A 14,910-nucleotide genomic window follows, 5' to 3' on the forward strand; every position below is an offset into this window, starting at 1 on the left:
GTAGGATGGGTCGTCACTCACCGCGAAATCTTGCGCATGCGCGTATATCGAATTCCTAGCAGGGATTTTCTCCTGGTCTGCGGACTGTACGTGGAACAGAGTCCATCTCGGGGAGACAACAGTCGCTCAAGTCCTTAAGAAAACTTCTGTGTTTTATGGAACTCCAAGATTCATTGCCTTGTACATAACTCACCACTGAATCCTATTATTCCTACAGCTTATAGGCCTAATGTGTGGTCTTTCGGAAGTCTTAACGCCAACGGCTAGTGGCTTTACTGCTAGTTTAGTATACACTATTCTACAGATATAACTTTCAGCTTGTTAAATTGTAACGAATCGCTTGTTCTTATTTATTACAGATGAAGGATTGTGAATCGTGTCGAAGAAACCAGCAGCAGTAGACTTTTAACAGGCAATACTTGATTTATTACGTCATTCTTACTAGTGTATTGGATGATATAAATTATGTACCTACTAGATTATACCCTTGGCTGGCTATTACAATTCGCCGTCTGTGTTTGTGAGGAAAATATAATTCGGTTTTAGACGTGTCTAAAATGAAGTTAATAACGAGTGAAGTCCATGAACTAAATGTGAATTTACATCACAATCAGTCGGAGTATTTTTCGAATGAAATTTTAGTTATGAATGATGTATTGATGTAGTTCAAATAGTCTACCGTAGGATGATTCTGTATGTTTTTATGTGGTTTATTTAACGATGCTTTTAATATTTTCGATTATACCCTTTAGCGATGAATTTTAGGAAAATTAATGAATAATAAATTCGAAAGGATGTTGAATGAATTTTCAGTGATTTCATTTGACCCAATATTTACCTGAAATGACTGGGTAAATCGAGGGTAAAGACCACGACGTTTGGGGCTAATCGTATTACATCTTTATTTGTCAGGTTCAAGCGTTCAAATGTAGGCCTTTGACTATGAGTAGGCTTTCAGAGTAAGAACGTTGGCTGTAGCAGCTATTTTTTTTAAGCAGTATTGATGATTAATAGTGTTGTGTTTATCTTAGAGCAAGGGTTATTAAACCACAGCCCGCGGGAAGCATGCGGCTACCTACGTCTTTTGCCAACGTTGATTTTTGCATCAGTCTGTACAGGCCTGTTCTAATGTAAAATGCTTACTGCATGAATTAAGTATCTAATTTTAAGTGAATGATTAATATAAGTAACAAACCAATAAATTTGTTAAATTTATTCAGTAAGCTAATATGTGAATCTATCTGGGACACAAAGTTGTAATGGCAGTTTTAATAAATGGCCTTGAAGTTTCGATAAATTGACCTCATTTATAATCCTCCGGTTCTTGAGTCGATAAGAAAGTGAATGTATCCCCAGGTCTTAAAAGTTTGAAAACTCTTGCCCCAGAGCGTACTTATTCAACGATCAGACATAGGTACACTTCCTCGCCTTTTGGCTTATAACTAAGGATGGAAATTTCAAGCATTAAAGATGTCTCAGTAACAGAAAATCGTTTTCCATAAACACTTTCACATTCTTACATCACACGCCAAGGTTAAGTGGTTAACAAGCATACTTAGAATCGAAAGCTCCCGGTTTCAATTCTCGGCCCGGGGACTAGCTCTCCTGATTTAGATGTGTTTCTTTTTTTTATTTTTAGTTCTTCCAGCTGGCTAACGATACATTAATATCTGACAGATTTTTCTGTGTTACAATACATGTGCTACCATTGAACCATTAAATTAAGACGCGAAATTTGTTTTGTTATTTAAAGTTTTAGCTGGAGTAACACGGTTAACGTGAGTGCTCAAAACCTGCACTAATGTTTAAAAAAACATTATTCCCTCCGATATAACACGCAACGAGCAGCCCGAAATGGTAATGATGTAATGAAACGAAGGTGTCGGTTTTTTTTAAATTGGATAGGTGATGCGTTGAACTCGGTTTTAAAAAATAGGCTTACTTGTAACTTTTCTATAACGTAATATTATGGGCAAAAATAACTTAAGACATGAGCGCGGATCTTGCCAGCCCATAGTACTTCATTATGAGTCCCATTGTGTCTTTCATGGAAAACTTTGCCAATAGCTGCCCATCTGTTACGGGTGTTAATTAAGCGACTTTAGCCTGATGTTTTTTCGTTCCGTATTTTAATTGGGAACTGTATTGATTTGTTGAGTACTTCCATACGGAGTACTGTCTGCTTACCATTTATTTCACTGAGCAATGAGTTGACAAAATTAAGCCTAATTTTATAGCATCAGAGTTTTTAATATTGAATTCTGATGCTTTCTTTTAATTAGTAGTTGTAAAAGATTATAAAATTCAGGTACTCTGAAACTTATTCATTATAAAGTCCTGGTAAAAGTTACGTGATTTCTTTTACAAAGACTCGTAATGAGTGGTTCCAAGCGACATCTCTTCTGGTCTAAACGCAGAAAGAAATGTGTAGGTGTCAGATAATACTCTTCTAGAATCATCAGCATCAGACCAACGTCTGCTGGAAACTCGCCTGCTCAGTGCTGCCGCGTAGTGGCGACGAGTGCGCGGTCGAGCCTACACTCACAGGCAGAGCTTATATAGCGAACTACGCGCGGCGTGTAAGCAGTCAGTTGTTTCGGTGCTGCCGGTCGAGGATGAAGTGGGGTCGTATGGCGGTCTCATGTGTCGTTTGCGAACTCGTTACAAGTTTAATTCCGCAAAATGTATTTGTTTTATACACGAAATAGTAAAAGTGTTTTCTATGTGAGTTAGTGTGAACAGTCTTACTATATGCATGATGTATTCAGTTGGATGTCGCACGTGATATTAACAGAATTTTTTTGTTTTTCGTTCGTGCTATGTCCAACGAACAACAGTACTTCAGGATCTACTCTTTCAAAAAAGTCACGTCTGAAGCCTATGGTCACAATGAAGTTTTAGTCGTTCTAATGTGCGTGATACTTAATTTGAATATCGTATCGGCGTTGATGTAATCTGGCGCGTGTGTTTGACATTTGTTCCGGGTGTGGTGTAAGACGCTACTCTGTTTTGTGTGTGTATATTGTGCTACTCTTGATTGACGTCATTTCCACGGCGTCTACGAAGATAAGACATGCCGGCGAGGAACAACAGTCGTTCTGACTCGATATCGTGATAAATTGCATCTTTCCGTGTGTAAATCAGTGAAATAGTGTGGACAGGAATATGGCCTGTTGCCGGTGCCGAGTACAGACCGCAGAGAGAGTTTCGCTGACGGGATTTCTCACGCTAGTAACGGTCTTCTTGCTTCTGTCACCCATCGCGACCCTCGGCTTCAGCAAGTACGAGACGCCTGACCAATGCGCCGGAAGTGCAAACAATGAGATGAGCTCCGGTCGCATGTCGGTGTTATGCAAGGTGCGAACTTTGGACGGGGAGGGAAACAACCTCAGTGCCCTTCAAGTGGAAGGCACAGCGCGGCTGCGGGTTCAGTGTAGCCAGGTACTGCTTTTCGAAAGCTCTTTGCCACCCCGCGTCTTTCAAAGACTAGGCCAGCTCGAGGAATTGATTATCGAGGACTGTAAAATTCTACAGTTACCACCTGATGCGTTCAGTGGACTCCGAGATTTGAAACGGTTAACGATTAACACGCACAATGAGGAGTGGGGCTCTAGCAAGTCACTTGAAGTAGCTCCGAGCAGTTTGCACGGGCTTAAAGAACTCCAGATGCTGAATCTCTCCGACAACAACATTCGTTCTCTATCGGAAGACGCATTTTGTCACTTGGGAAATCTTCAGACTTTAAATTTAACACGAAATCGCATTCGTGACGCTGATATGTTGGGATTCGTACCGAGGCGAAATATGGGTCTATACGAAACCAGCTCCAGTGTTCCCAGGCTCGAGTGTGGTGGTGGGCTCGATGTCAGGACTCTAGACGTGTCCTGGAACCAACTCCAGATCCTCCCTGCCGATTCAGGGATCACAAGTCTTCGACAACTCCAGCATCTATATCTGGAGCATAATGAACTGGCAGAGGTTCACGGAGACGCCTTGTCCGGCTTAACCTCTTTGAGGATCCTCAATATGTCGAACAACAAGTTAGAGTCTTTGCCTGGAGGTTTGTTTGCTAGTTCCAAGGAGTTGCGTGAGATCTACCTGCAGAACAACTGTCTGTACGAGATGGCGCGCGGTCTTTTTCGCCGCCTGGAGCAGCTGCTCGTGCTAGACCTGTCACACAACCAGTTGAGTAGCAGCCACATTGACAACGGAACTTTCGTCGGCCTGATCAGACTTATAGTCCTGAACCTCTCTCACAATGATATTACCCGTATCGGCGTCCGTACATTCAAGGATCTATTTTTCCTTCAGATTCTTGATTTGAAGAACAATTCTATAGGTTACATAGAAGACAACGCTTTCCTTCCTCTATATAACCTGCACACCCTAAACTTGGCTGATAATAGACTTCGTCACATCAGCGCTCTGCTCTACAACGGACTCTTTGTGCTAAGCAAGCTGACACTCAGCAATAATTTGATCGTTAATATTGACACTCAGGCGTTTAAAAATTGTTCCGACTTGAAAGAACTCGACCTGAGTTCGAACGCTTTGACGAAAGTACCTGAGGCACTGAAGGAACTGTCCTTCCTTAAAACATTGGATTTGGGTGAAAACCAAATTAGTGACTTTCATAATGGCTCGTTTAAAAATCTCCAACAGTTGAATGGTCTTCGTTTAATCAGTAACAGTATTGGTAACTTGACTAGAGGCATGTTTTGGGACCTCACAAGTCTTCAGGTACTTAATCTTGCCAAGAATAAAGTCCAGGATATCGAGCGGGGTACGTTTCAAAACAACGCGCAGCTGGAAGCCATACGCCTCGACGCCAACTTCCTCAGCGACATCAACGGCGTCTTTAACACGCTCTCCAGTCTTCTGTGGCTCAACTTGTCTGACAACCATCTTGTTTGGTTCGACTTCGCATTCGTCCCGGTGAACCTCAATTGGCTAGACATTCACGCCAACTACATCGAACGACTGGATAATTATTTCAAGATTCAGACAGGACTTCACATCAAGACTCTGGACGCCAGCCATAACAGAATAACTGAAATATCCACCATGTCCATTCCCAACAGCATACAGTTATTATTTATAAATAATAATATGATATCTCTGGTTCACACAAACACTTTCTTGGACAAACATGATCTCGTGAGGGTCGACATATATGCCAATGAACTCGTGAAGCTGAGCATGAACGCACTAAGATTGTCTCCAGTTCCTGAGAACAAAACTCTCCCAGAATTTTACATAGGTGGAAATCCATTTCAGTGTGACTGTTCAATGGATTGGCTTCAGATGGTAAACGACATGACCCAACTCCGCCAACACCCTAGAATCATGGACTTGGATAATATCATCTGTGAGATGACGTATTCCCGTGGCTTGCCGACGCTGTCTGCTATTGACGCCAAACCTTCCCAGTTCCTGTGCACCTACGAGACCCACTGTTTCGCCTTGTGTCATTGTTGCGATTTTGACGCCTGCGACTGTGAGATGATGTGCCCATCTAACTGTACTTGCTATCATGATCAGACGTGGACAACCAACGTCGTGGACTGTTCGGGTCTTGGTACGAGTCAGATACCACACCGGATTCCAATGGATGCCACCGAGCTTTATTTGGACGGAAATAACTTCGGCGAACTGCAGAATCACGTGTTTATTGGCCGTAAAAATATGCGAATTCTGTACGTTAACGCCAGCCGAGTGGAGACTATTCAGAATCGTACTTTCAATGGACTTAATTCTCTTCAGATTCTTCATCTTGAAGATAACAGAATCCATGAACTGAAGGGTTTCGAGTTCGAGCACTTGTCACATCTCAAAGAACTTTATCTGCAGAACAATATAATTGCATTTATTGGTAACGTCACTCTTCTACCACTAAGATCTTTGGAAATATTAAGGCTGGACGGAAATCGTTTGAAGACTTTTCCCGTCTGGCAACTTACGCTAAATTCGTATCTCGTGGAGATAACGTTGGGTAAGAACAATTGGTCTTGTCGCTGCAAGTTCCTCCAAGAACTGAAGATCTGGGTAGCGGACAATGCTCGCAAAGTGATTGACAGCGAGGACATTACGTGCCTCAACAACGAAACTAAACCTCCGGAGCGACGGGCTGTGGATTTGAACAATACTGCTTGTGTTGATTATTATTCTGGTGGGTCTGTCATCGAGAGATTTATCGTTTCTGACTATTTGCCCATGGTCATTGTTACTCTATCAGCCTTCGTATTGGTGCTCCTGCTTACTGTACTTGTGTTTGTGTTCCGGGAACCAGTTAGGGTGTGGGTGTATTCGCGTTATGGAATTCGTTTGTTTCACTTCAAAGCTGGCTCCGCTAAACACTACGGTGAGGACCGCGAGAAGCTGTACGATGGTTACGTATGTTACAGCCCCAAGGATGAGGAATTTGTATTGCAGTCCATTGTCGCGGAATTAGAACAAGGCAACCCTTCCTTTCAGTTGTGTTTACATTACCGTGATCTGGTGCATCACGCCTACATGCAACTCTCCACTTCTCCCGTTGTGATGGAAGCGGCTGAAGCCAGTCGCAGGGTTATCCTTGTCTTGTCTCGCAACTTCTTGCAGACAGAATGGTCCCGGCTCGAGTTCCGGTCGGCACTGCATGAAGCTCTCAAGGGACGGGTCTTTAAGTTAGTCATCGTAGAAGAGGGCACTAGCTTACCGGAGGCAGAATTGGACCCTGACCTGAGGCCTTATCTGAAGACTGGAGCCCGAATTCGTTGGGGTGAGAAGCGGTTTTGGGAAAAACTGAGGTACGCGATGCCTAACGGCGCCAGCCAACGCAAAAGTTCCATGTACCGACAGAATATCAATAATTACACTCTAGATTCTGGAGTAGGCAACGGAACTCATCACCACGCGTATCTAGAAAAGACCAAACATCCTCATTCGGCATCACCTACCCTGCAGATGCACATCAATAACCACCCGCTTTTCCAGGCGGCCGCGGCGACCAACAACGAGGCTCCACACATCGTGGTCCCCCCTTCATACTCCTCGACAGCCACTCTGCCAAGAACTCCTCTCAAACATCGCAGCAATCACCAAGAAGTGGGGCACGAAAACGAAGAAACCAACTACTCGTCGGCGACCACCGCAACCCCATCACCCAGACCAGCTCACAGGCACGACAAGCGTCCTCACAATGATTTTATTTTGGGGGCGGTCGTTGGGCACGATTCAGAATCGAGCTCAAGTCCTCGCCCCATCTCTGAGCACATTTACTCTTCTATAGACTCGGACTATTCTACGCTGGAGAGAAAGGCGTCAGGGATGCCGAGGGGGATGTACCAACAGCAACAGCAGCGCAGGCAACCGTGGAGGACTGCTGGAGCTGGTCCCGTCAGAGATAAGAGTGGCGTAAAGTCGTATCTGGTGTGACGCGAGCAGATACTTGCTGTGCAGGCCAGGTGAGTGTTCTACGTCCTTGCCTCTTGTTTTAATATTAATATGTAATGATCTACAAAGATTGCAAACAGACCATATTTTGTTATAAACCTGCGAGTAAACTATGAGCTGCCATTAAGTAGTGTTTCAAGCACAATCCACTCTTCTTTGGAACTATAGTCGGCGCAGTAGTTTTTGGCCGCTGGAAAAGCTGGCGGACGGGCCTACTCTTGTGTACCTGAGGTGGCACGGTCAGTGCATTTCTTTTGTTTGGGCGTTCAGTCCGATAAGCTCCTCGGTGCAGTCAGCATTATACCATCGCACAAGTGAATCGCTCCTAGCCTTACCCTTGAAAATTCCACTGGCCAAAAACTACTGCGCCGACTATAGCATAAGGTTTTGTACAAGACTCGTCTGTATATGGCTGGGAGTCACTGTGTGCATTTATTGTATAAGACATAAAACTATAACATTGTTCTGTGAAGTGAACGTTTACTAAACTTCAGGAAAATAATATTTAAACCCATTTCTGAAAAAAAATTCAGTTTATTCCCTTGTTAAAATTTCAAAATTTCGTATAAACATGTACCGCGTGTGTATTTAACCTTGGGGGAAAACCTCACCTGTACACAGAACCCCGTATCATCCCTGGCTTAAAAAAATTAATATCTCATGTCAATTAAAATCATAGATAGTACAGTTCTATGTCAAATTTTCTTCTGTCATTTAAACGCACGTATGTCCGTATCATATATGTCGTCTGTCTCAGATTTCATGTCACAGCTTTATCGACATTTTTGGGGCGTGAGCTTTGTGAACTAGGTTATGTTTGCATAATGAATCACTAATGTTGGACAGTCAGTGTGGGCATACTTACGAACTACAGTCCAAATATTGGTTTCACCTGCTGTAAATTTGTATTCAGGCCCTCTAATGGCACATCAGTATTTGTGACTGATCACCAAACTTGTGTGTAAAATGCCATATTACTGTATTTCCGATTCAGTAAATATTCGTCACAGCTAAGTTTTGTGTATCTTTACGTAAAATCTGTGTTTCTGTACGTAACTTGATATATAAAAAAGTCGAGGGGGTTATGGAATTAATTATCACCTTGTGAAATATCTGGCATTAAACGTAAAAAACATAACTTTTCTTCATATCAAATTTAATTTGGATTTGGGATGTTTTATAAGCATGATTTATACACTCACATATGAGTAGTAAAATTTGCTTGTATAAAAACGAAATAATAGTCTTTTGGATTCTTCTCTAACGATACGAAGAACCCGAGACTATGTAACATGGTACATGTAGGACGGACTGCAGTCTCTTGTAGCCTAGCCCAAGGATATTTCTAATTATCAATGTAGGGGAAAGAGCTGTTTGACTTCCATAACATGATTGTATGTACAACTTTAACTTGGAAGATGGCTGTCTTCTGGGTCGTAGCGTCGTGTAGTCTGTTAGATGTTAACCAACATTCTTATTTGCGTGTTATTTTTGTTGTTTATTTTGATTTTATATTTATTTTAGTGCTGACGTATATAGGATTTAGCTGGTAGCAATGAACCCAATAAGGAAATTATATTATTGTTAGTATAAATTGAAAGCACTGCTCTGTATTCAATTACTTTTTCCTTACTGTAGAGACATTAGATGGTCTAAAAAATATTTAAACATTCTCTTACCTCCAAGAAAACACTACCATTACAGATGTCTATCGGCATTTTAATTGAAACGATGGGTAATTTGCCTGTTTATTCTGAGAACCAAATGAACCACATGAGCATGCCGAATACTTAAACGTTAAAGAAACTTGTCTCCTTTGAATACAAGGTGATGAATCTTTAAATTTCAAAAAGGCAGGGAATTTCTTCACTAGCTGAGTGACTGTGGGCTTCTCAAAAAGGAGTCTGATCCATTTATTTATTATGTCCAAGAGGCCTGCAGCATTGAAATAAAATTGAACACATATATGAGATTAATTTATTTATTTATTTGGTTGTCCATTTACTATACAAGGAGCCTCCCATATAACCCCTGTTGAGAAGATTAATGATCAGGTTATACACCAGGTGGTTCAAATTTGATCTGAATTTTTTAACATAGCGAGTCAATAAACCCTCGTAATTTCTTATTCACAGTTATACTGCTAGATACAGGCCCAACGTGGACGTTGAAGTTGGGTTGTCAATGAATTGTGAATTATGAAGAATTACGAATAGGCCTGCTACGATCGTGGCCTACTTTAAAATATTATATATTATCCAGGACACGCTTTAGACTACCACTCCCCCAGATGTTTTATAGACGTTTGTTTGTGAAGTAGGCGTAAGGACGATCCGGTTTGTCTACACCAGCTCCAGTAAGAGTAGCAGGACCCGAAGTTTCGACGTCGAACAAAACCCTCCATTTTATAGATCGTCCATATTAATCTGCCTTCCACTTTCGTAACCCATCTCCCGAAATTACATCTTAAATTAACAAAAAAACGCTTTTTAAGCTTTCGTAGATTAATTATATACAAAAATACCTGCGTCACAAAATATTTATTTTCTAAGTAAATTGGTCATCACAGATATTTGTAATGGATGATGGTGAAACTGTAATCCCCTCAAAATATGGTCATTAAATTCCACTTGCATAATCTTAACAGGGTACTTCGTGAATCTGTAGTGGACATTGGATACAAATAATGTGCATTAATTATTTTAAAAAGAAGAAATGGGCGTTCTGAATACAATAAAAACTAAGAGCAACTTTTCTGAGTAGTTAGGTCTACTTAATTAAACTTTTACAAAGTTAGAATTCCGTGTAATCGGAAGTTCCACTGAACATTATAATGATTTATAATAGTAATCAGTAAAGCTCCTAGCCACGGGTTTTGAAGATTGGAGTTATTCTTCACAGCACCACTTTCAGATCGATTCTGGGGGTCCACCCAGCTTGCTGTTCGGATGATAAATGGTTGTTTTCTGTGAGATAAATCGACTCCACATATCACCAATTGGTGAAACGCGCGAACATTTTCACCTTCCTTATGTCGTTTCCTCTATAGACTTGACACAATTTTCATTGTTGTTATTCTATTTTATTTAGCACATTATATGACAATGCTTCATAAGCCACAGATTAGAATATTTAACATCAAACACGAAGATGCATATGGTAGTGGCCTTGCATTTGGCCTGGAAGACTTAACAAAGTTTATTTGGTCATTTACAGACCCACACCCATCCACTTTTTGAGAAAACTGGGCTGTTGTTTTCATGATAATCACCAGGGGCAAATGTATCGTTTTCCGATTGGATTACATTAGTCGAAGCAGCCTTATAGTCTGATTTTCATTTAACGACATGAGTCCTGGACTCGTGTTATTTTGATACTGGGTTTTTGGTTAACTTTCCGACCATAATTAAAACATTTAATCCGACAGCTACTTAAATAGGTCACTCCAGGAATGACAAAAGTCAAACACGGATAATTCTTTCAGTGTTATGTGTGTTAATTCTAAAAACAGTATGAGTTAAAAACTTCAGTTCATAACTCTGGATGCAAAAGATTTTAGTCAACTGGCGTTTTAACTTCGGAATTCGTGATAAATTCTCACAATTAACATATGCACTAGTTGTAGTATCGGTTTTGTGTAAGAAATAAACGTTTGTGTACTATATTTTTAAGCAAAAAATAAGGTTTACTGATGTCGTGCTTATGAATCATTGCAAACAGTGCTGTGATGTGGTGTCTTCAGGAGCAGGTATGAACACTGTGGAGCAGAATGCTTTTCGAGAAGCTAATTGTCTCTCAGCTAGTCAAAACTTCCTTGCCTTTTATTCATCCTGAAGGTTCATTACAGTGTTCACAATAGCCCATCACTGGTCCCTGCACTGAACCACATGAATCCTTTCCAGTCCACGTCAGTCCCAGTTTCTCTAAGATTCACTATAACGTTATCATCACGACTGCATTTGGGTCTCCCAAGTGGCAACTTCAATTCGGATTTTTCCAGTAAAATGTTTGTGCATTTCTCACATTATTTATTTCCTGCAGTAAGTAAAATTATGATTTACCGGTACATCAGGTCACTTTTGACGTTATACCCGGGTTTCGAAGTCACACGTTTTTGAGGAAGGAATCCCAAAAATTAATTTAATTACTACAACCTCCAGTTTAGTTGCAGAGTTTACACCTTTTTTGGTCTCCATATTGAATTGTTACTGGAAAATAATTTTGTCAAATTTGTTATTTACCAATATAGACTTCTTTAATATTTAGTTAATTTTAACCAATATATATATATATATATATATATATATATATACTTCTCTGGCTACCGGCCGTGTCAGGTGGTTGAAACTTAAAAAAGGAAACCAACATTTCGAGAACTGTCTTCTTCATCGTCTTAAACTTCAGTACACTGAGTAGGAAGATAGTTCTCGACACGTTTATTTCTAAACTTTGAACTACCTGACACGGCTGGTAGCCCGAGAATCCATTATATTTAGTCACCGAGAAAGCTCCAGGTCGTTCATAATTTTAACTAACTTTGCCGCATTAATAAAAAATTTCAACTACATTAATAGGTCTACTATAAAAGTTGTTTTCCCCTGCACGTGGATAGTGGGGTTATAAACAGAGGCAAAATGAGTATAAATCATAGCGAGTCAGGCGGAATCAAATGGTTCTTATACATTTTAATTTACGGTCCTAATATAAGCGCGCTTACTGAGATAGTCTATCTTTAACCACTATTCACGATGCATTCTCGAAAAGGAAAATTAACGAACATTTAAACAGGGAATAATTTTTATCTGACTAGTCCGTAGTCTCAGCTTTGTGTCTTAGTTACTGTAAGAAATTTTGAAACCTAGTTGCATACTAGAGCCGATAAATAGCAAGTTTCTTCTTTCTTTTCCCACCCTTTCTTTACATATTCCTTTTCCTCCTGATCCACTTATCTCTCCTACAGACTAATGGAGGTAGACTTCTTTGTGTTGATAAGTATTAAGAATGCCTAGTTTACGCCTTCGTGATGTGTAATTTAAGGTCCCTTCTATACAATTGCTTATATTATAACAAAAATACATTCACGTTTGTGGATTTTATACTTAAGCTTTCAGTCCTGAACATAGAAGTCGCGTTTTCTTTGGTTTAAAGATTTTAAAAGATTTCTTTTATATTTCATCTTTGCTTCTATATCTGATTAAATCTAATCATTGAATGAAACGTTCGTGCACTTCTCCGCCCAGGAGGAAAATTACATTCATAAATATTGTATGCTGTCTTCAGAATCGTAAAGAACATTATCTAGTATTTTGCATGCTTGTAGCTACTTATAAATATCTGTTCGGAACTGCTTTGTGTGTTTGCTGTTCCCGTTTTTGAAATAAGGTAGTTTAAGGAAGGTACTTTTCTCCGCTGATTCAAAAGAGTTAGTGCCTTAAACTTTACTTAATTTTACATGCCTTGATTGACTCGACCTTCAGAAAACATGCCGCAAATTTTCGTAATATTTCCGAGGTTCTTCTACGACGTATTTTCCAAGAGCAGTAGACCAATACGCGTGCAGTTTCGAGTACTTGAACGCAGAAGCTACACATTGTGATTCTGATAATGGCCTCGTCAATATTGTGCACTGTATACGTCGGTAGCGTTCACATTGCAGTGTTCAAATATTCCTACACCCTCATCTTTTCCTTCCAACACTTTTTTATACCATTTTGAATATTTTTGAAAGAATTTGTAATATATTTATTTATTTTATTTATATACTTCAATGCTTGCATCTACACTAAAGACAATAAATGTGGGTTTCGAATGCCTACAGAAAAGTTACATTAGTCACATTAAAAAAAATTGACAGTTTTTGGACCCTGAGTTTTGTTCTCTCCATTGGCTACCCTGACGTAATGAAGAATATATTATTCTATGACTAGTCGTCTGCAAGGAAAACAAAAGAAGTCAACACAGCCAACTACTACTGTATACACTTATTTATATTGCTGAATTCCAAGTATGTGAATACTTAACCAAAACTTAATATATTTTAACGTTCGGAGTACACAGTAACAAAATTAAAGTTTAGTGATATAAAAGTACCTTAAGAAGGGATTATGTCTATATAATACTTTTAATAAATAAGAAAGTAACTTTTGTAAAACTAAAGCCTACTAGAATCTTCATAGCAGCATATTTTTGTACGGCATTTCTCTCTGCAAGAACAAAGTACAGTGAACTTTTAGTTAAAATACTTGTAACGATGTGCTTATTAATTTAAGACGTCAATCAAATACATACACTTGATGTTCCATGTTTTAGAATGTTTGACTCTGACACTCACCACTATTTGGTGGTTGCAGAAGTAGAAATAGACTAACGATTAGTAAACGAGCAACACAGAAGTTTTATATGCAGAGATTTAACCGATGTAGAAGTTTAAGGAACAGTGTCAGGTCGAAGTCCCAATTATGTTTACATCTTTCGAAAACTTGGATGATAATGTGGACATCAATAAGGCTTGTGAAAATATTAGAGAGAATGTAAAAATTGGGGTTAAGTAAACTCTAGATTATTACGAGTTACAGAAACGTTAATCATGGTTTCACGAAGAATAGTCATGCAGGCTAAATTACAGTAGTTGCTACGTTTCGGAAGAGAATAATAAAATCAAGGAGAATGTGAAGGGCTGAGCATGTAGCACGGGTGGGAACGATGAGAAATGCTCACATTTCGGTTATAAAACCGTATGAGAAGCAACCACTCGGAAGACCTAGGCATGGGTGGTAAGATATTATTAAAATGGATCATGGGGAAATTGGGTTTTGGGGTATGAATGGAATTTATCTGGCTTAGGATACTGCTTGGTGGTGAACTCTTGCGGACACTGTAATGCACCTTCAGGTTCCATAAAATGCAGGGAATTTCTTGGCTTCTGAATGTACTATTAGCTTCTCATGAAGGACTGTTGGAGAACATCGAGTTAGTACGTGTTGAAATGATACCTTCGTTTACGGTTTCGAAAAAAGGCTGTAACACAACTGTTGGATTCCTATAAGTAAGTTCTTATGTTCTTGGTACGTGACGGATGTCTGTCTCCAGGAGGCAGACTAATGTCCCTAATGTATAGCATTCTTAATCTGTAGAAAATGTATTTTTAAGTACAAAGAATGAATGGCGCGTTTACGATTTGGGACATCGGCGCCAGTGTGCTTGTTGTTAGAATTGTCGAGGAGGACAACAGATTCCTAACTCGCCCACGCTTTCACGTGAGTTTATAAAGCGAATTCTGTGGGCACAGAAATATGGTACAAGTACAAATACAAGAAGCTTTGAGCGGTAATATAGTCTGACATTAATGTGCTAGTGTGCTCGAAAATTATTAATAATTGGATCTTATGAGTTTGTGAATTTTGGTTCGTATTCTCGGAACAATTTTTGCCTAATCCCTTAATAGTCTACATAGTACAGCCTGAAAACAAAGCTTAA

General features: G+C 39.8%; 1 protein-coding gene across 3 annotated transcripts in view; it reads left to right on the plus strand.

The window, feature by feature from the left end:
* Window positions 1-1,602: 1,602 nt before the first annotated feature.
* Window positions 1,603-14,910, plus strand: part of Toll-7 (Toll-like receptor 7) — a 112,396-nt gene continuing 99,088 nt past the window's right edge. For 2 of the 3 annotated variants that reach the window (XM_087346511.1, XM_022061238.2), the window contains exon 1: window positions 2,576-7,445. In XM_087346511.1, the coding sequence (XP_087202637.1) occupies window positions 3,166-7,416 (4,251 nt within the window). In that variant the 5' untranslated portion in view covers window positions 2,576-3,165 and the 3' untranslated portion in view covers window positions 7,417-7,445. Of the gene's footprint in view, window positions 1,619-2,575; window positions 7,446-14,910 lie in introns of those variants that run through there. The other variant, XM_087346512.1, reaches the window with a different exon arrangement.

The sequence above is a fragment of the Zootermopsis nevadensis genome, unplaced genomic scaffold (assembly GCF_977971745.1).
Source record: "Zootermopsis nevadensis isolate Lab colony 2312 unplaced genomic scaffold, Znev_1.0 Znev_ptg000010l, whole genome shotgun sequence".
In the NCBI taxonomy this organism is placed as follows: domain Eukaryota; kingdom Metazoa; phylum Arthropoda; class Insecta; order Blattodea; family Termopsidae; genus Zootermopsis; species Zootermopsis nevadensis.